This window comes from Salvelinus namaycush, chromosome 19 (genome assembly GCF_016432855.1).
Source record: "Salvelinus namaycush isolate Seneca chromosome 19, SaNama_1.0, whole genome shotgun sequence".
Lineage (NCBI taxonomy): Eukaryota > Metazoa > Chordata > Actinopteri > Salmoniformes > Salmonidae > Salvelinus > Salvelinus namaycush.
Genome location: NC_052325.1, coordinates 33,147,078 through 33,169,442, shown reverse-complemented (window position 1 = coordinate 33,169,442; position 22,365 = coordinate 33,147,078). Strand labels below are relative to the sequence as shown.

Below are 22,365 nucleotides of genomic sequence, written 5' to 3'. Positions count from 1 at the left end.
TCTGCATGTCACTTCTACTCCATGAGCTTACACTACTTAGCTCTTTGATAAATTAGCTTGTTTTTTTTGTCAATTATCATGATTACCTAGACATGCTAATGCAGCTTACAGTACAGTACAACCACTCTCCTTCCCCCTGCATCTCTTCATCAGGTTTAGCTGTAAATGAGAATGTGTTCTTCTCAGTCAACTTACTTACCTGGTAGAATTGAAGTTCAATAAATAATTAAGTAGATAAAAAGATTAATCATAATGAATAAGTATTTGGTTGTAACTGTGGATAAATTGTGTTAAAACGTATGGGAACTTTTCTTGATATAGCCTACTCTCTGCTGCCTTTGGAGTAGGTAAATGAGGTAAACCCATGAAGATGTGTTGTAAATTCACATAAGAATTCAAAATGTAGAGTGTAATAAAAATGTCATATTTTTATGTTATACAGTAAATTCGGAAAGTATTCAGACCCCTTGACATTTTCCACATTTTGTTACGGTACAGCCTTATTCTAAAATTGATTAAATTATATTTTTTCCTCATCAATCTACACACAATACCACATAATGAAAAAGCAAAAACAGTTTTTTTGACATTTTTGCAAATGTATTAAAAATAAAAACAGAAATACCTTATTTACATAAGTATTCATACCCTTTGCTATGAGACTAAATTGAGCTCAGGTGTATCCTGTTTCCATTGATCATCCTTGAGATGTTTCGACAACTTGATTGGAGTCCATCTGTGGTAAATTCAAGTGATATGACATGATTTGGAAAGGCACACAGCTGTCTATATAAGGACTCACAGTTGACAGTGCATGTCAGAGCAAAAACCATGCCATGAGGTTGAAGGAATTGTCCGTAGAGCTCCGAGACAGGCTTGTGTCAAGGCACAGATCTGGGAAGGGTACCAAAAAAAGTTATGCAGCATTGAAGGCCCCCAAGAACACAGTGGCCTCCATCATTCTTAAATGGAAGAAGTTTGGAACGAACAAGACTTCCTAGAGCTGGCCGCCTGGCCAAACTGAGCAATCGGGGGAGAAGGGCCTTGGTCAGGGAAGTGACCAAGAACCAGATGATCACTCTGACAGAGCTTCAGAGTTCTTCTGTGGAGATGGGAGAACCTTCCAGAAGGACAGCCATCTCTGCAGCAGTCCACCAATCACGCCTTTATGGTACAGTGGCCAGACAGAAGCCACTCCTCAGTAAAAGGCACAAAGTTTGCAATAAGGAACCTAAAGGACTCAGACCATGAGAAACAAGATTCTCTGATCTGATGAAACCAAGATTAACTCCATTGATTGCCAAGCGTCACGTCTGGAGGAAACATGGCCCCATACCTACGGTGAAGCATGGTGGTGGCAGCAGCATCATGCTGTGGGGATGTTTTTCAGCGGCAGGGACTGGGAGACTAGTCAGGGTCGAGAGAAAGATGAACAGAGCAAAGTACAGATAGATCCTTGATGAAAACCTGTTCCAGAGCGCTCAGAACCTCAGACTAGGTCAAAGGTTCACCTTCGCCAAGACAAAGCAGGAGTGGCTCTGAATGTCCTTGAGTGGACCAGCTAGAGCCCGAAATTGAACCAGATCGAACATCGCTAGAGAGACCTGAAAATAGCTGTGCAGCAAAGCTCCCCATCCAACCTGACAGAACTGGAGAGGATCTGCATAGAAGAATGTGAGAAACTCCCCAAATATATGTGTCCCAAGCTTGTAGCGTCATACCCAGGAAGACTTGAGATTGTAATCGCTGCCAATGGTGCTTCAACAAAGTACTGAGTAAAGGGTCTGAATAGTTATTTAAGTGTGATACTTCAGTTTTTTATTTTTAATACATTTGCAAAAAAGTTTGCTTTGTCATTATAGGGTATTGTCAGAATAAGGCTGTAACGTAACAAAATGTGGAGAAAGTCAAGGGGTCTGAGTACTTTCCGAATGCACTTTACCTCAAACGTCTTTCCCAAATCAATCAACATTTTTATGTAACAGTCACTGTGTTGACTGGACAGGTGGGTCCACATGGATCATACTACTTCGGAGGGGCTGTCACATAAAAGGGATGGGTAATCACACTACTGCTTTAGTCCCAGGACAAGGAATGATAAAGGATTTGAGATTTGGCAAAGATCCAGTTTGAATCAAAATGCTTTTTTTTGTCAATGTGCCAATGGAAATAATTATGCAGTACAGAACTCAAGCTTTTTAACCACTCCACAAATGTATTTTAACAAACTATAGTTTTGGCAAGTCGGTTAGGACATCTATTTTGTGCATGACACAAGTACATTTTCCAACAATTGTTTACAGACAGATTATTTCACTTATAATTCACTGTATCACTATTCCAGTGTGTCAGAAGTTTACATACACTAAGTTGACTGTGCCTTTAAACAGCTTGGAAAATTCCAGGAAATTATGTCATGGCTTTATAAGCTTCTGATAGGCTAATTGAGATAATTTGAGTCAATTGGAGGTGTACCTGTGGATGTATTTCAAGGCCTACCTTCAAACTCAGTGCCTCTTTGCTAGACATCATGGGAAAATCAAAAGAAATCAGCCAAGACCTCAGAAAAAAAATTGTAGACCTCCACAAGTCTGGTTCATCCTTCAAGCAATTTCCAAATGCCTGAAGGTACCACATTCATCTGTACAAACAATAGTATGCAAGTGTAAACACCATGGGACCACGCAGCCGTCATACCGCTCAGGAAGGAGATGCGTTCTGTCTGCCAGAGATGAACGTACTTTGGTGCGAAAAGTGCAAATCAATCCCAGAACAACAGCAAAGGACCTAGTGAAGATGCTGGAGGAAACAGGCAAAAAAGTATCTATATCCACAGTAAAACAAGTCCTATATCGACATAACCTGAAAGGCCGCTCAGCAAGGAAGAGCCACTGCTCCAAAACCGCCATAAAAGAGCCAGACTACGGTTTGCAACTGCACATGGGGACAAAGATCATACTTTTTGAGGAAATGTCCTCTGGTCTGACGTTACAAAAATAGAACTGTTTGGCCATAATGACCATCGTTATGTTTGGAGGAAAAAGGGGGAGGGGAGGCTTGCAAGCCGAAGAACACCATCCCAAACTTGAAGCACGGGGGTGGCAGCATCATGTTGTGGGGGTGCTTTGCTGCAGGAGGGACTGGTGCACTTCACAGAATAGATGGCATCATGAGGGAGGAAAATGATGTGGATATATTGAAGCAACATCTCAAGACATCAGTCAGGAAGTTAAAGCTTGGTCGCAAATGAGTCTTCCAAATGCACAACGACCCCAAGCATACTTCCAAAGTTGTGGCAAAATGGCTTAAGGACAACAAAGTCAAGGTATTGAAGTGGCCATCACAAAGCCCTGACCTCAATCCCATAGAAAATGTGTGGGCAGAGCTGAAAAAGCGTGTGAGAGCAAGGAGGCCTACACACCTGATTCAGTTACACCAGCTCTGTCAGGAGGAATGGGCCAATATTCACCCAACTTATTGTGGGAAGCTTGTGGAAGGCTACCCGAAACGTTTGACCCAAATTATACAATTTAAAGGCAATGCTACCAAATACTAATTGAGTGTATGTAAACTTCTGACCCACTGGGAATGCGATGAAAGAAATAAAAGATGAAATAAATCATTCTCTCTCCAATTATTCTGACATTTCACATTCTTAAAATAAAGTGGTGATCCGAACTGATCTAAGACAGAGAATGTTTACTCGGATTAAATGTTAAATTGTGAAAAACTGAGTTTAAATGTATTTGGCTAAGGTGTCTTTAAACTTCCGACTTCAACTGCATGCAGAGACATTTTTCATTGGTGTCTGGGTCTTTCTTTTTTCCTGTAAGTCAAGCTTTAGAGGAATTAGTTTGGAGGAAATTAGCTAATGTCTGACAGTGGGGCGATTTTACTATAACCGACAGTCACCTTTTCCAGAACCCTCTTTTCCCTGCAGTTGAACTGAGATTTTATCCAGTACCTAATGGAAAAGATATGTTCCACATTAATGCTTAACACACCGTTACAGTTAACTGTTGTTGATTTATTATTTGTTCTTTTTTTTACCCCCTTTTTTCTCCCCAATTTCATGATATCAAATTACAGTCGTGTCTCATCGCTGCAACTCCCCAATGGGCTCGGGAGGGGCAAATGTCAAGTCATGCGTCCTCTGAATCATGACCTGCCAAACTGCGCTTCTTAACCCCGCCCACTTAACCCAGAAGCCAGCTCCACCAATGTGTCAGAGGAAACATTGCTCAACTGACAACTGAGTAAGCCTGCAGGCGCTCGGCCTGCCACAAGGAGTTGCTAGAGCACGATGAGCCAAGGAAAGCCCCCTAACCCGAACGATGCTGGGCCAATTGTGCGCCGCCTTATGGGACTCCTGGTCACGGTCGGTTGTGACACAGTCTGGGATCGAACCCGGGTCTGTAGTGATGCCTCAAGCACTGCGATGCAGTGCCTTAGACCACTGCGCCCCTCAGGAGGCCCTGCATTAACTCTTCTGTGTTTAAAGTGTCCAATTGGGTTTGTGTTAATTTTGTTGTCAGTGATACTGCATGATAGCAAAGAAATCAGAAGGTTTAGCGATGTCAAGGTCTAGGGAGGAAACCTGTAATCTATTATAAAGCTAATAGGAAGTGAGCTATGAGAACATGTCTGAAGTATAACATTTAACCAGGGCTTTGCTCGAGTGTCTTCATGTTACTTTCTCTTTTTCAACATTTAACATCTAGCCTATCTTAAAATAGTAACCCAGAACTGGGTATCCTCTGTGCCATCTCTCTGTGCCATCCTCTGTGCCATGATTTGTAGCATTTAGCTATAACATATTGTAAAAATGAAAAATGACACCACATAATCTTTAAAGTGAATTTCAAGAGCAGTGGTGTAATTTTGAGCGTTCAATTTCTTCCTGTCCCTGTTCTCATACATTTTTACACAGAAAGCAGATCTCCCTAATATGCTCTTTACCATCAAAGTTCCTTTGAGTTACTCACTTTGACTTTTTTAGATAATATTTTTTATTTATATTTCTTTAAAAATACAAAACATACACATACAAATGACAACACACAGACACACACAAACATCAACGACATCACACCTACCCAGACCCCCATACTCACCTTCCCATCTCCAGGGCCTGCATCGCTCTCCGCCAGATGGCCTCAAACTGCACTGTTTTGTTTCTCTCTGTCGCCCATCCACTTTCTACATTTAGATAATAAAGGATTTGACCTTTCCATTGTGTTAACGATGGAGGATTGGTTGATTTCCAATTTTTAAGTATGCATTTTTTCAAGATGATTGATGGGAAAAGTATAGTCCATCCCATGAGGTTTCTCACTGCTCCCTCATATGCCATATCTTGAAATTATGCAGACAGGTGGATAAAAATTACATTTACATTGTAATACTTCTGACAGCCAACTATTCTAACTCTACCCATAACTTTTGGATATTATAGCATTCCCAGAAGGCATGGATTCTTTATTTCACCTTTATTTAACCAGTTGAGAACAAGTTCTCATTTACAACTGCGACCTGGCCAAGATAAAGCAAATCAGTGCGATAAAAACAACACAGAGTTACACATAGGATAAACAAAAGTACAGTCAATAACACAATAGAAAAATCAGTATACAGTGTGTGCAAATGGAGTAAGGAGGTAAGGCAATAAATAGGCAATAGTAGCGAGGTAATTACAATTTAGCAAATTAACACTGAAGTGATAGATGTGCAGATGATGATGTGCAAGTAGAAATACTGGTGTGCAAAAGAGCAAAAAAGTAAATAAAAACAATATGGGGATGAGGTAGGTAGTTGGGTGGGCTATTTACAAATGGGCTGTGTACAGCTGCAGCGATCGGTAAGCTGCTCATATAGCTGATGATTAAAGTTAGTGAGGGAGATATAAGTCTCCAACTTCAGCGATTTTTGCAATTCGCTCCAGTCATTGTCAGCAGAGAACTGGAAGGAAAGGCAGCCAAAGTGGCTGTTGACTTGGGGGATGACCAGTGAGATAGACCTGCTGGAGCGCGTGCTACGGGTGGGTGTTGTTATGGTGACCAGTGAGCTGAGATAAGGCGGAGCTTTACCTAGCAAAGACTTATAGATGACCTGGAGCCAGTGGGTCTGGTGACGAATATGTAGTGAGGGCCAACCGGCGAGAGCATACAGGTTGCAGTGGTAGGTGGTATATGGGGCTTTGGTGACAAAACGGATGGCACTGTGATAGACTGCATCCAGCTTGCTGAGTAGAGTGTTGGAGGATATTTTGTAAATGGCATCGCCAAAGTCGAGGATCGGTAGGATAGTCAGTTTTACGAGGGTATGTTTGGCAGCATGAGTGAAGGAGGCTTTGTTGCGAAATAGGAAGCCGATTCTAGATTTAATTTTGGATTGGAGATGCTTAATGTGAGTCTGGAAGGAGACTTTACAGTCCAGACACCTAGGTATTTGTGGTTGTCCACATATTCTAAGTCAGAACCGTCCAGAGTAGTGATGCTAGTCGTGCGGGCGGGTGCAGGCAGCGATCGGTTGAAGAGCATGCATTTAGTTTTACTAGCATTTAAGAGCAGTTAGAGGGCAAGGAGTGTTGTATGGCATTGAAGCTCTTTTGGAGGTTTGTTAACACAGTGTCCAACGAAGGGCCAGATGTATACAGAATGGTGTTGTCTGCGTAGAGGTGGATCAAGGAATCACCCGCAGCAAGAGCGACATCATTGATATATACAATTAAAAGAGTCGGCCCGAGAATTGAATCCTGTGGTACCCCCATAGAGACTGCCAGAGGTCCGGACAACAGACCCTCCGATTTGACACACTGAACTCTATCTGAGAAGTAGTTGGTGAACCAGGCGAGGCAGTCATTTGAGAAACCAAGGCTGTTGAGTCTGCCGATAAGAATGTGGTGATTGACAGAGTCGAAAGTCTTGGCCAGGTCGATGAAGATGGCTGCACAGTACTGTCTTTTATCGATGGTGGTTATGATATCATTTAATACCTTGAGCGCGGCTGAGGTGCACCCGTGACCAGCTCGGATACCGGATTGCACAGCGGAGAAGGTACAGTGGGATTCGAAATAGTCAGTGATCTGTTTGTTAACTTGGCTTTCGAAGACTTTAGAAAGGCAGGGCAGGATGGATATAGGTCTGTAACAGTTTGGGTCTAGAGTGTCACCCCCTTTGAAGAGGGGGATGACCGCGGCAGCTTTCCAATCTTTAGGAATCTCGGACGATATGAAAGAGAGGTTGAACAGACTAGTAATAGGGGTTGCAACAATGGCGGCTGATCATTTTAGAAATAGAGGGTCCAGATTGTCTAGCCCAGCTGATTTGTACGGGTCCATGTTTTGCAGCTCTTTCAGAACATCTGCTATCTGGATTTGGGTGAAGGAGAAGCTGTGGAGTCTTGGGCAAGTAGCTGTGGGGGGTGAGGAGCTGTTGGCCGGGGTTGGGGTAGCCAGGAGGAAATCATGGCCAGCCGTAGAGAAATGCTTTTTGAAATTCTCGATTATCGTGGATTTATCGGTGGTGACAGTGTTACCTAGCCTCAGTGCAGTGGGCAGCTGGGAGGAGGTGCTCTTATTCTCCATGGACTTTAGTGTCCCAGAAATTTTTGGAGTTAGAGCTACAGGATGCAAATTTCTGTTTGAAAAGCTAGCCTTTTCTTTCCTAACTGACTGTGTGTATTGGTTCCTGACTTCCCTGAAAAGTTGCATATCGCGGGGACTATTCGATGCTAGTTCAATACGCCACAGGATGTTTTTGTGCTGGTCGAGGGCAGTCAGGTCTGGAGTGAACCACGGGCTATATCTGTTCTTAGTTCTACATTTTTTGAAAGGGGCATGCTTATTTATACCAGGCATCCTCAACTGACAGGATGAGGTCAATATCCTTCCAGGATACCCAGGCCAGGTCGATTAGAAGAAGTGTTTTAGGGAGAGTTTGACAGTGATGAGGGGTGGTCGTTTGACCGCGGACAAATAATGGATGCATTATTGTCACTTCAGACATGACTCTGCCGTTGTACTGTAGAATTTGTGCATTTTGTCTCTTCAGTTCTACACATTAGTTTATACTGGATTAAGCTTACATTTTCGCTGTAATTTTGTTAGATACAGTATATTCCAACATTCCCTCCATCTTGTGCAATATCAGTTATTTTTAGTATTAGTGCCAAAAGTTTATATTTTTTCAAAGAGATTGTCAGTTGGATATGCTCTCTGCAAGGTTTTTTATATCTTAACTATCATATGAATATCATTTTCTGAATAAAATAGGATCCCCTTAAGATTGCTCTGATGTCCAAAAGATTTCAAATAAAACTGTGATATGAAACTCAAGTTGCATTTATTTGAAAATATCTACATTGGTCAGTCCAAAATACTACTAAGTTATATGGAATTGTTTTAAGACGGTCATACCAAGGATATTTTTGCTATTTGATTTTGAATTTTAAGACCTCTTGACGTATCAAAAAAATATATACAAAAATGATTTGATGAAAACATTTATTTGACCTTACTGTTATTAGACCATATAAATGCATCAATTAACAGATGAAGTACATGAAACAACAGATAGACCCAAAAGGAAGTTTGTTCTTATGTGTCTATCCTATATCTAAGAGATTTAAGAAAGATCAGGAAACTTTTTTTTTTAATTGCATATATGTAACCTCTTATTTTTGTCACTAAAGTCTCCATATACACTACCGTTCAAATGTTTTAGAACATCTACACTACTCATTCAAGGGTTTTTCTTTATTTTGACTATTTTCTACATTGTAGAATGAGAGTGAAGACATTAAAACGATGAAATAACACATATGTGTTAAACAAATCAGAATATATTTGAGATTTGAGATTCTTCAAATAGCCACCCTTTTCCTTGATGACAGCCTTGCACACTCTTGGTATGTTCCATTCAATTAGATCTGCTTTAATGTTGTTGAGAAATGGGATAAAGTTATCTTTATATATTTGTTGTTTGTTGTCACTTATTAAGCATCCTAAGTATTTAATATTTTTTGTCGTCCACTTCTGTAGAGCATGAGTTTTCTTTTTCCTATTGCCATTATTTTGTTTCATTTTATATCCTGGCATTCAGAAAATATTTTTAGGAAGGGGGGCATTAAGTTTGACTTTCCATGGCTGACCTCTGACCTTTGTCTGACCTGTCCTGTCGGTCCCGCCTTCCACAGGAGATGACGCGGGCTGCACGGTCGACGGCCAGGTGTACACCAACCGAGACATTTGGAAACCAGAGCCATGTCGGATCTGCGTGTGCGACAGCGGCTCCGTCCTGTGCGATGAGATCCAGTGCGATGAGCTGTCCAACTGTGAGAAGGTGACCATCCCCGAGGGCGAGTGCTGTCCCATCTGCCAGAGCGAGGGTGGCTCAGACACCAGTGGCAATGGCAGACCCGGTGAGTGGTTAGAAAGCGTGACCTAAAATTTGTTGTGACCCCAAGTCATGAAAAACATTTCTTACGAGAGAACCCAGTGTGAACTGTTCATGAATGTGTAACTACTAATGTAACTACGTGTGAACCCAGTGCTTCGCTATGAAGAAAATAAGAATTAACTCCACTCCGTAGACTAGATGCTTTTGTGACATGATTCTTTATGTCTGTTATGTTCTGTCATTTTCAGATGGTGGCAGAGTCTACAGGGTAAGCTTTAGTATATCATTGTGATACATCTTTATAATATCGTATTACTACTTGAATTTAAACGGTGGAGCAATGTCTGTCTTCTTGCTCTTCGTTTGTAGGGTCAGAAAGGAGAACCTGGAGAAGTACCACAGGTGACTGGGATCAGAGGTCGTCCTGGGCCTATGGTAAGCTTATAGGTCACTTTGTTTTCAAAGTCTATTATAAATTGAGTTTATGATATGGAACTTTGTTGCGATTCAACAACATACAGCTTTATTGGTGCATATAGCTTTAACTGTTGATTTTGTAAAACTCTTTGAGTCGACACTAGATGGCAGAAGAGAACAGTTACCTTTAACTTGACCTGAAAGCATTCCTGTGTAGTACAACTGTACTTGACAGAGCATCCGGAATGACTTTACTCTGTTTCCATAGTAATGATATTATCATGGGCTTTATGGAGGAACATTATTGTGTCTACGCTATTGTGAATTTTTCATCTGTTTGTCCTAAAACAGGGGCCTCCCGGATCGCCAGGATTCAGAGGGGACCGAGGACAGAAAGGAAGACCTGTACGTTCCAAACATGACTCACAGAGCAAATCCATTATGCTTTAGCAAAGCTTGAGTTCTGTACTGCATAATTATTTCCATTGGCACATTGACAAAAAAAAGCGTTTTGATTCAAACTGGATCTTTGCCAAATCTCAAATCCTTTATCATTCCTTGTCCTGGGACTAAAACAATAGTGTGATTACCCATCCCTTTTATGTGACAGCACCTCAGAAGTAGTATGATCCATGTGGACCCACCTGTGCAGTCAACACAGTGACTGTTATATAAAAATGTTGATTGATTTGGGAAAGACGTTTGAGGTAAAGTGCATTCAGAAAGTATGCAGAACCCTTGACTTTTTCCACATCCTTATTCTAAAATGGATTAAATAACTTTTTTTCATATCAATCTACACAAAATACTGCATAATGACAAAGCAAAAACAGGTTTTTAGAACATTTAGCAAATGTATAAATAAAAAAAAAACAGAAATACCTTACTTACATACGTATTCAGTCCCTTTGCTTTGAGACTCGAAATTGAGCTCAGATGCATCCTGTTTCCATTGATCATCCTTGACACGCATTTACTTGATTGGAGTCCACCTGTGATCATTTCAATTGATTGGACATGATTTGGAAAGACACATATAAGGTCCCACAGTTGACAGTGCATGTCAGAGCAAAAACCAAGCCATTTTTTAAATGTATTTTTTTTTCACCTTTATTTAACCAGGTAGGCTAGTTGAGAACAAGTTCTCATTTACAACTGCAACCTGGCCAAGATAAAGCAAAGCAGTGTGACAAAAACAACAACACAGAGTTACACATGGGATAAACAAACACAATAACACAATAGAAAAATCTGTATACGGTGTGTGCAAAAGAAGAGAAGGAGGTAAGGGAATAAATAGGCAATAGTGGCAAAGTAATTACAATTAAGCAATTGACACTGGAGTGATAGATGTGCAGATGAGGATGTGCAAGTAGAAATACTGGTGTGCAAAATAGCAGAAAAACAAAAACAAATATGGGATGAGGTAGGTAGTTGGTTGGATGGGCTATTTACAGATGGGCTGTGTACAGCTGTAGTGATCGGTAAGCTGCTCTGACAGCTGATGCTTAAAGTTAGTGAGGGAGATATAAGTCTCCAACTTCAGTGATTTTTGCAATTGGTTCCAGTCATTGGCAGCAGAGAACTGGAAGGAAAGGCGGCCAAAGCAGGTGTTGGCTTTGAGGATGACCAGTGAAATATATCTGCTGGAGCGTGTGCTATGGGTGGGTGTTGCTATGGTGACCAGTGAGCTGAGATAAGGTCGAAGGAATTGTCTGTTGAGCTCCGAGACAGGATTGTGTCGAGGCACAGATCTGGGGAAGGGTACCAAAACATTTCTGTAGCATTGAAGGTCCCCAAGAACACAGTGGCCTCCATCATTCTTAAATGGAAGAAGTTTGGAACCACCACGACTCTTCCTAGAGCTGGATGCCTGGCCAAACTGAGCAGTCGGGGGAGAAGGGCCTTGGTCAGTGAGGTGACCAAGAACCCGATGGTCACTCTTACAGAGCTCCAGAGTTTCTCTGTGGAGATGGGAGAACCTTTCAGAAGGACAACCATCTCTGCAGCACTCCACCAATCAGGCCTTTATGGTAGAGTGGCCAGACAGAAGCCACTCCTCAGTAATAGGCACAAGACAGCCCGCTTGGAGTTTGCCAAAAGGCACCTAAATGATGAAACCAAGATTGAACTCTTTGGCCTGAATGCCAAGCGTCACATCTGGAGGAAACCTAGCAACATCGCTACCGTGAAGCATGGTGGTGGCAGCATCATTCTGTGGGGATGTTTTTCAGCGACAGGGACTGGAAGACTAGTCAGGATCAAGGGAAAGATGAATGGAGCAAAGTTCAGAGAAATCCTTGATGAAACCTGCTCCAGAGCGCTCATGACCTCATATCCGTGATATATCAGCCTGTATACCACTGGTATGACAAAACATTTATTTTTACTGCTCTAATTACATTAGTAACCAGTTTATAATAGCAATAAGATATCTCAGGGGTTTGTGGTATATGGCCAATATACCACGGCTAAGGGCTCTATCCAGGCACTCCGCTTTGCGTTGTGCATAAGAACAGGCCTTAGCCGTGGTATGTTGGCCATATACCACACCCCCTCAAGCCTTTTTTTAAAGTATAGCATAGCCTTAATTTTTTTCTTGAGGCTAATCAAGCTGAGACATGATAATAAACTTACTACTTAGTCACTATTGAATTAGAATATTTCAGAGAAGCAACTACTTTATGTGATAACTATAATAGAATTAGATGGATTAATTTATGAATGGCTTTCATTGTCATGCTTAAATATAATACAATGTCTTCAAAGATAATGGCGACTACATGACTTGAAGATAGTTCAAGTTGATGTGCTGTGCACTTTCTGGAGATTTGTCTCTTTGATGAATTATGTCTTGATGATCAAGAGATTGCGCAAACAAAACTGGACAATACATTAGCATTAGAAAACATTCCGATAGACCCATTCCGCAAACGTATGTATTTTGTTTAAATTCAGTACACAACAAAAACATAAATGATGAATGTATATGCTGCCCTCATTGGAATGCTGATCATATTGAGGGCATACATTAAGCAGAATCTTATTGAGCAAAACAACATTAGTCTTTATGATTTATGACATATGTTGCTGGTCTGCCTCTCATATTATGTTTAACACCCTTGATTCAATTTATCGGTTTTGTCCAGCATACGCTGTAATCATTTTCTCTCTCATTTGTGGCCATTTTCATCATCCACTGTCATTGCATATCAACTAGAAAACATGCTTTAGAACCAGAAGGCAATATGAATGTCTACACATATATTACTAAACCTAAATGGAGATCCGTAACTCAAGTCTCACTGATATCAATACATGATTTGAGCAGAAATGTAGGTCTCACGTCAAGTTATGATTTGGCACATAATGAATGACACCGTATGAACCTGTAATGCTTTGCTTCGTTCTGTTTATATTAACATGACATTATCTAATTGAAGGGGCTACGTGGAGCAGCAGGATATGACGGAGAGCCTGGTGTGCCTGGAAATCCAGGAGAACCCGGACCTGCAGGAAACCAGGGTCCACCAGGGGTAAGTACCACAATATCCACCCCTCATAAACAATGTATAATGTGAATTATAAACTGGGTGGCCGTGAATGCTGATTGGCTGACAGCTGTGGTATTACACGGGTATGACAAAACATTTATTTTTACTGCTCAATTACGGTAACCACTTTATAATAGCAATAAGGCACTGGGGTTTGTGGTATATGGCCAAAATACCACTACTAAGGGGTGTATCCAGGCACTCCACGTTGTGTTATGCTGAAGAACAGCCCTTAGCCGTGGTAAATTGGCCATATACCACACCCCCTCGTGCCTTATTGCTTAAATATACACTACCGTTCAAAAGTTTGGGGTCACTTAGGAATGTCCTTGTTTGACCCAGAACAGAGTCACGTCTTGCTCTTCATTGTAATCAGAGGGCTAATATAAATACAATACATGCCAGTCTCTATTGGCTAAGAGTTGAGGAGAGACTGACTGCATCAAATCAAATGTTTATTTGTCACATGTGCAGAATACAACAGAGAAAATGCTTACTTACAAGCCCTTAACCAACAATGCAGTTTTAAGAAAAATAAGTGTTAAGTAAAAAATAGATAAGAAAAATTTTAAATAACTAATAATTAAAGAGCAGCATTAAAATAACAGTAGCGAGGCTATATACAGAGGATACCGGTACAGAGTCAATGTGCGGGGGCACAGGTTAGTCAAGGTAATTGAGGTAATATGTACATGTAGGTAGAGACTATGCATAGATAATAAACAGAGAGTAGCAGCAGTGTAGCGGGGGTGGGGAGGGGGGATACAAATAGTCTGGGTAGCCATTTCATTAGCTGTTCAGATATTTAATGGCTTTGGGGTAGAAGCTGTTAAGAAGCCTTTTGGACCAAGACTTGGCACTCCGGTACCACTTGCCATGCGTTAGCAGAGAGAACAGTCTATGACTAGGGTGGCTGGAGTTTTTGACAATTTTTAGGGCCTTCCTCTGACAACGCCTGGTATAAAGATCCTGGATGGCAGGAAGCTTCACCTGACTAATGAGGCAGCAGTTGATACCAGGCGTGAAGTAGAGGAGTGGGGTGGGGGGAGGTGATAATGGGATCGGGGGGGGGCATGAACGAACCTAACCATAAAACATTAGCAGATTGATTATCACCTATTGAGAAACATTGTATGGGGACAGGACAGCCCCCCTGACTGTTAGCTGTCCCATTGAGATGCTGAGTGTTCCCTGAGTTGCAGATTGCATTTCCAATACTCTAAATCACGGTTCTGTTTCTCCAGGGACTGGGAGCTCAGATGGCTGGAGGCTTTGGGGATGAGAAATCTGCCGGCCAAACGGCCATGGTGCAAGGAACTAGTGTAAGAAGGGTGCAGTGACACTATCTTGGGTCACTTAAGTCTCTTGTGCCATATTTCTTTGCTATGGCTTGGATAATTAAACTTTTGTGATGTAGCAAATGTTTTTATCTTAATGATGTTAATGTATGTTTGAAACAACTATTTGTTGAGTCTGTGGGGCCATACTTTTTTACCAATAATGATTGTGAGTGCATTGATGTCATCTGTGTTTTAGGGGGAGGCAGGAGCAAGAGGACCTCCTGGGCCAAATGGAAACCCTGTAAGTTAAAAGCAACCCATGAAGAAATCATTTCAAACAACTCTATTTGGAGTTAGCCGTTCACCAACCTCTCTCTCTCTCACTCTCTCTCTCAGGGCCATGCTGGACCGCAAGGACCCCATGGGGAAGTCGGTGATCCAGGTCACATGGTATGACATTCTCCTTGTCACATGTCATGTTTCTAGTCAGGTGTTCCCTGTTTGTTGCAACAATTCTCAACAATGTGTCTATGAGGATAACACCTTGAATCATGTTGGCACCACAGTAGTCACATTCATCTTCTTAAACAACACAAAACTGACAGACTGTAGAATGTCAGAAGGCATACATTGTTGTGGACACAATTTCTATGCAACTGTTTATGTTGACTATTTCATCTCCTGGTCACACTTTTCATAAAGCAGACAGGTATAATAAATGATGATGCAGTTCTAATGCATTGTAGGACTTGTCATAAGCATGTATAACCCCTTTATACAAGGTCTTATAATTCTCTTCTGTTGTAGGGTACATCTGGACAAAGGGGACCTGAAGGGCCACCGGGAAAGCCGGGTGAAGACGTGAGTAAACACTCATCTCTGTTCAGCCGGAGTACTGACGCCACCCTGCATATCAAAGACATGGTTTTAGTGGGCTAGTGGTAATGGCCATGTTACTCTTTTATTATGATGTCATCCTAGGGAGAAGGAGGAAAATCAGGAAATTCGGGAGAGATGGGATTCCCTGGATCAGCGGTAAGTTATATATCAATGGAAGTGTTCAACTTGAAATGATGACTAAAATGACTGGAATACTGTATTGAAACTGTACTAAAATACCATGTATTTCAGGGAGCTCGAGGATTTCCAGGGACACCTGGGCCTCCTGGATTGAAAGGCCATAGAGTAAGTATGACCCCCCCCCCAACAAACATTCAAAGAACCTCACTGTGAACTCATGTGTCACGCCATTATTGTCCACTAATGGAGAAATAACACTTTGTTGTTTCAGGGTCACGCAGGTCCAATGGGTCTAAGAGGTGAAACTGGAACTGTAGGATCTAAGGTACAGCATCTATATGATGTTATATCTATAACTCACTCACTATGTTTTTATGATTCATATTGACATCATAGTCATTTCCTGTCATGATATGACAGTGATATTCATATAGATATTATATAGATGAGTCTATAATATACAAAAATCTGAGAGAAATAAGCTTTTTCTGCGTATGGACAATTTCAGGGATGTTTTATTTTAGCTCATGAAACATGGGACCAACACTTTACATGTTGTGTTTATATTTTTGTTCAGTAGATATTACGTATATGCATACTGTAAAGTTTTGAAAAGCATGTATTGATGAATGCAATGTTTTTGTAATTGATCTCTTAGGGTGCATTAGGTCCCACTGGTCCGATTGGCACACCTGGCCCTATGGTAAGTGGAAAATATTTCAAATGTACAGTATTGTGTACTAGCAACTTATGCAGTCACTGACAAAATGCACTGAACCTTATTGTGATGTTTTATTGATAAGGATCTATTGGTTCTTTGGAAGACTCCTCTCCGTCTGCACAGTTCACAAAAGATAAGATAGGTTAAAGCAAAATGGTGGATGCCTACCTAGTGTTAGCTTTGACCAGTCTAGATTCTTCATAGTGTAGTGAAGAAGAATGAAAGGAGACAAGCATTGAAAGGCACTATATGGATGCAGCCCATGATGAGGAGCCATGCCTGTACTGTACATAACCTTTGGATAGATTTCTTTCAGCTGTCTAAAATAAACAGTGCAATGTGCTTAACTAACAGGTATACTTAAATTCATGAATTATTACAATTTTTATTTTATTCTAAAATGGATTCAATAGATTTTTTTCCTCATCAATCTACACACAATACCGCATAATGACAAAGCAAAGACAGTTGTTTTTTTTACTTATGCAAATGTATTAAAAATGAACAAATGGAATATTACATTTACGGAAGTATTCCGACCCTTTACTCAGTACTTTGTTGAAGCACCTTTGGCAGCGATTACAGGCTCAAGTCTTCTTGGGTATGACGCTACAAGCTTGGCACACCTGTATTTGGGGAGTTTCTCCCATTCTTCTCTGCAGATCCTCTCATGCTCTGTCAGGTTGGATGGGGAGCATTGCTGCACAACTATTTTCAGGTCTCTCCAGAGATGTTCGATCGGATTTAAGTCCGGGCTCTGGCTGGGCCACTCAAGGACATTCAGAGACTTGTCCCGAATCCACTCCTGCATTGTCTTGACTGTGTGCTTAGGGTCGTTGTCCTGTTGGAAGGTGAACCTTCGCCCCAGTCTGAGGTCCTGAGCGCTCTGGGGCAGGTTTTCACCAAGGATCTCTCTGTACTTTGCTCCATTCATCTTTCCCTCTATCCTAAATGGTCCCTGCCGCTGAAAAACATCCCCACGGCATGATGCTGCCACCACCATGCTGCCAGGTTTCCTCCAGACATGACGCTTGGCATTCAGGCCAAAGAGTTCAATCTTGGTTTCATCAGAGCAGATAATCTTGTTTCTCGTGGTCTGAGAGCCTTTAGGTGCCTTTTGGCAAACTCCAACCGGGCTGTCATGTGCCTATTACTGAGGAGTGGCTTCTGTCTGGCCACTCTACCATAAAGGCCTGATTGGTGGAGTGCTGCAGAGAAGGTTGTCCTGGAAGGTTCTCCCATCGCCACAGAGGAACTCTGGAGCTCTTTCAGAGCAAACATTGGGTTCTTGGTCACCTCACTGACCAAGGCTCTTCTCCCCCGACTGCTCAGTTTGGCCGGGCGGCCAGCTCTAGGAAGAGTCTTGGTGGTTCCAAACTTCTTCCATTTATGAATGATGGAGGCCACTGTGTTCTTGGGGACCTTCAATGCAGGAGACATTTTTTGGTACCCTTCCCCAGATCTGTGCCTCGACACAATCCTGTCTCGGAGCTCTACGAACAATTCCTTCGACCTCATGGCCTGGTCAAGTTGTAGAAACAAAAACCTGTTTTTGCTTTGTCATTATGGGGAACTGGGTGTAGATTGATGAGAGAAGAAAATGTCATCAATTTTAGAATAAGGCTGTAATGTAAAAACAGTGGAAAAAGTCAAGTGGTCTGAATACTTTCCGAATGCACTGTATGTGTGTTTTTTTTCTTTGTATTGAAAACAGGGCTCTACTGCAAATGAGACATTGGTCTCAGTTGATCCCCCATATAAATAAAAGTATAATAATAACATGGGACTGTTTGTAGCATCTTTTGTTATTTGCAGGACTATTCCTAGTGTATCAACTCTGCCAATTAACACCTATTTTCAACTTCAACACATTTATATGTTTATTGCTTAATGGTAATTTTGTCAATACATTCATATATTTATTGCTCTGCCACACTAAAAGTAATCATGATTAATTGCTCCTTTTAGGGCCCTAGAGGCATGCTTGGGGAGAGAGGTCGCTTAGGCGCAAATGGAGTGCCGGTAAGAATGAGAACACTTAAAGTTGGGGGGTTAACACCATCTTGTTCGTGAGAGTTTCCTCTTTCGACAGTGGGTTCATTTCAGTTCATAGCCCAAACGGTTCAGACGCTACAGACAGAAGCTGGCACATCAGCATTACCGACTTTAGACGAGTCCCGTGGGGCTTGTGGGGTCGTAGAGCAAAATGAAGAACACCATCGTGTTTGTGAGAGTCTCATCTATAGAGTGGTCTGTTGGGACGCCACAGACGTTTTAGTGAGAAGACCGATTTTCGGGATGTCTCATGGTCTGACAAACACCACTTTAGCTCGACCACCTTCCAAAGCAGATGCAGAAGGCCGACATAGGTGGATGCGGTGGATCCTTGAGACGCAGCCCATGCAAAAAGTATCTCTAGCTTAAACTGTCGGATTTTGATGGACATTTTTTTTATTATGTTACTTAGATCTTAAGGTTAATATCATTCTCAATTGTATTGCTCATTTTTATATACAAGAGTATAAATGTAATGACTCAAAATAACAAGATATTGTTACATCCACTCACACCATTACAAGTCCTCAATTATTTTTTCAAATATATATTATGTATTTGACAAGTGCACACGATACACATTTCCGATGCATGTCTTTACAAGAATTGTAATTGTAGACTGTATTCTGTGTGAATCCAATAATTATTTTATTTTTTGGATTGTAGGGAATGAAAGGTCCTCCTGGGAACATTGGTAAATCTGGTCCGATGGTAAGTTGGCCTGCAGTTGCTACTAATATAATACAGCATTTGAGCTATTCGTTAATTCAATTTTCTGGTATTATACTTGCAGGGTCCATTAGGTATCAATGGTCCCCCAGGTTATCCAGGAATTCCAGGAATGAAGGCAAGTACTGTAGACTATCAAGTAGAACATTAAGTATTCAATACATGTTCAAATCAATGTGATTTAAATAGTAACTTCCGAGGCTGTATATGTAGCAGTGTATGCAAAATGTTGTAAATGCAACCTAATAACATGCAGTATATAGCTAACTAATAAGGTAATGTAGGACTACTCTATGTACATAAAATGAACTAATGAGGATTTCTGTTTCTATTCTCCAGGGCCAACCTGGTGCCACAGGAGTGCGGGGGCCCGAGGGGCAACAGGGACAGAGGGGCGAGACAGGACACCAAGGCAGGGCAGGATCAACTGGCCAACAAGTAAGGGTCTTATTTATAACACCTACTCTCTTTGTTAAACATCATTGTGCTGTACTTTTAATATGATATATTTGCTATATTTAGGGTCCTTCAGGAACAGACGGGGGCCCAGGTACTAAGGGTCCAGTGGTACGTATATTATCATGAATCTAGTCCCCCTAATTTTCAACATAATTGTATTATCAACATAATTGTATTATCACATAGCATAGCTAGATTCATACGATCAAGATTGATGTCTATTGAGAGATATTCCTGTTGTTTTGTAGGGTACTATGGGTGTGCAGGGTCCCGGGGGTCACCTCGGCCCCCATGGTCCACCCGGACCTCAGGGAAGCACTGGACAGCCTGGGATCAAAGGTCAACTGGTAATGTGGCGTCCGTTTACTTTGTATAGAAGTAATTTTCTACTCATGGGAGGTCCTTTCATTCATGTACCATATACAGTGGGGCAAAAAAGCATTTAGTCAGCCACCAATTGTGCAAGTTCTCCACTTAAAAAGATGAGAGAGGCCTGTAATTTTCATCATAGGTACACTTCAACTATGACAGACAAAATTAGAAGAAAAAAATCCAGAAAATCACATTGTAGGATTTTTTATGAATTTATTAGCAAATTATGGTGGAAAATAAGTATTTGGTCAATAACAAAAGTTTATCTCAATACTTTGTTATATACCCTTTGTTGGCAATGACAGAGGTCAAACGTTTTCTGTAAGTCTTCACAAGGTTTTCACACACTGTTGCTGGTATTTTGGCCCATTCCTCCATGCAGATCTCCTCTAGAGCAGTGATGTTTTGGGGCTGTTGCTGGGCAACACGGACTTTCAACTCCCTCCAAAGATTTTCTATGGGGTTGAGATCTGGAGACTGGCTAGGCCACTCCAGGACCTTGAAATGCTTCTTACGAAGCCACTCCTTCGTTGCCCGGGCGGTGTGTTTGGGATCATTGTCATGCTGAAAGACCCAGCCACGTTTCATCTTCAATGCCCTTGCTGATGGAAGGAGGTTTTCACTCAAAATCTCACGATACATGGCCCCATTCATTCTTTCCTTTACACGGATCAGTCGTCCTGGTCCCTTTGCAGAAAAACAGCCCCAAAGCATGATGTTTCCACCCCCATGCTTCACAGTAGGTATGGTGTTCTTTGGATGCAACTCAGCATTCTTTGTCCTCCATACACGACGAGTTGAGTTTTTACCAAAAAGTTCTATTTTGGTTTCATCTGACCATATGACATTCTCCCAATCTTCTTCTGGATCATCCAAATGCTCTCTAGCAAACTTCAGACGGGCCTGGACATGTACTGGCTTAAGCGGGGGGACACGTCTGGCACTGTAGGATTTGAGTCCCTGGCGGCGTAGTGTGTTACTGATGGTAGGCTTTGTTACTTTGGTCCCAGCTCTCTGCAGGTCATTCACTAGGTCCCCCCGTGTGGTTCTGGGATTTTTGCTCACCGTTCTTGTGATCATTTTGACCCCACGGGGTGAGATCTTGCGTGGAGCCCCAGATCGAGGGAGATTATCAGTGGTCTTGTATGTCTTCCATTTCCTAATAATTGCTCCCACAGTTGATTTCTTCAAACCAAGCTGCTTACCTATTGCAGATTCAGTCTTCCCAGCCTGGTGCAGGTCTACAATTTTGTTTCTGGTGTCCTTTGACAGCTCTTTGGTCTTGGCCATAGTGGAGTTTGGAGTGTGACTGTTTGAGGTTGTGGACAGGTGTCTTTTATACTGATAACAAGTTCAAACAGGTGCCATTAATACAGGTAACGAGTGGAGGACAGAGGAGCCTCTTAAAGAAGAAGTTACAGGTCTGTGAGAGCCAGAAATCTTGCTTGTTTGTAGGTGACCAAATACTTATTTTCCACCATAATTTGCAAATAAATTCATTAAAAATCCTACAATGTGGTTTTCTGGATTTTTCCCCCTCATTTTGTCTGTCATAGTTGAAGTTTACCTATGATGAAAATTACAGGCCTCTCTCATCTTTCTAAGTGGGAGAACTTGCACAATTGGTGGCTGACTAAATACTTTTTTGCCCCACTGTAGATGTATACATACACTGTCAATGTTATGACATGCATGCGTGACTTTATCAAAGCACAGATAATATGGCCCAGATCACCTAACTAATGTACCATTACTGCAGAACAATTGTTTGACTGATTGACAAGATGGTAATATTGATTTTCATTTTATGATACATTATTCATTATCTCAGGTGCAGAATAAAATGTTACTATAGTGATACAGTATATTTATGGCTCTCATCTTTTTTTCAGGGAGATGTTGGTATAGCTGGGTACAAAGGAGAGGCCGGACCCAAAGGAGAACCTGTAAGCCTAAATAATATGTGACCATTCACAGAGAATATGTACAATATTTATGCTATTATGTACAGTACTTGTTATATTGTACAATACTTGGATGTCTAAATGCTCATTATTTCCCATTGAATGAAATTCAGACACTGTCATAAATGGAGCAAAGTGTATTGAGATGGTTAAACAAATGTTAAATATAGTTTGTTTTGATTCATAGGGTCCCCCTGGTTCCCAAGGAGTAATCGGGCCGCAGGGGGAGGAGGGAAAGAGAGGAACTCGGGGTGACTCTGGCTCACTAGGACCACTCGGTCCTGTTGGTGAGAGGGTGAGTCTACCGTTGGCCCCTATTACTGAACACTTCTAGATGATTAGGATTTAGGTCAGTGACTATAACTTATGACTTCTCACGATGGATTTCAGTCGTCC

The 22,365-nt window shown here is 41.5% G+C and overlaps 1 protein-coding gene across 1 annotated transcript in view; it reads left to right on the top strand.

The window, feature by feature from the left end:
* LOC120064346 (collagen alpha-2(V) chain-like) overlaps positions 1 to 22,365 on the top strand; it is a 66,909-nt gene that overhangs the window by 33,333 nt on the left and 11,211 nt on the right. Inside the window, exons 2-22 of the mRNA XM_039014861.1 lie at positions 9,196 to 9,420; positions 9,647 to 9,666; positions 9,768 to 9,833; positions 10,167 to 10,220; positions 13,259 to 13,351; positions 14,614 to 14,691; positions 14,906 to 14,950; positions 15,046 to 15,099; positions 15,457 to 15,510; positions 15,631 to 15,684; positions 15,781 to 15,834; positions 15,941 to 15,994; positions 16,328 to 16,372; positions 18,359 to 18,412; positions 19,112 to 19,156; positions 19,239 to 19,292; positions 19,514 to 19,612; positions 19,697 to 19,741; positions 19,882 to 19,980; positions 21,898 to 21,951; positions 22,157 to 22,264. Coding sequence (XP_038870789.1) covers positions 9,196 to 9,420; positions 9,647 to 9,666; positions 9,768 to 9,833; positions 10,167 to 10,220; positions 13,259 to 13,351; positions 14,614 to 14,691; positions 14,906 to 14,950; positions 15,046 to 15,099; positions 15,457 to 15,510; positions 15,631 to 15,684; positions 15,781 to 15,834; positions 15,941 to 15,994; positions 16,328 to 16,372; positions 18,359 to 18,412; positions 19,112 to 19,156; positions 19,239 to 19,292; positions 19,514 to 19,612; positions 19,697 to 19,741; positions 19,882 to 19,980; positions 21,898 to 21,951; positions 22,157 to 22,264 — 1,454 coding nt within the window. The remainder of the gene's footprint in view (positions 1 to 9,195; positions 9,421 to 9,646; positions 9,667 to 9,767; positions 9,834 to 10,166; positions 10,221 to 13,258; positions 13,352 to 14,613; positions 14,692 to 14,905; positions 14,951 to 15,045; positions 15,100 to 15,456; positions 15,511 to 15,630; positions 15,685 to 15,780; positions 15,835 to 15,940; positions 15,995 to 16,327; positions 16,373 to 18,358; positions 18,413 to 19,111; positions 19,157 to 19,238; positions 19,293 to 19,513; positions 19,613 to 19,696; positions 19,742 to 19,881; positions 19,981 to 21,897; positions 21,952 to 22,156; positions 22,265 to 22,365) is intronic.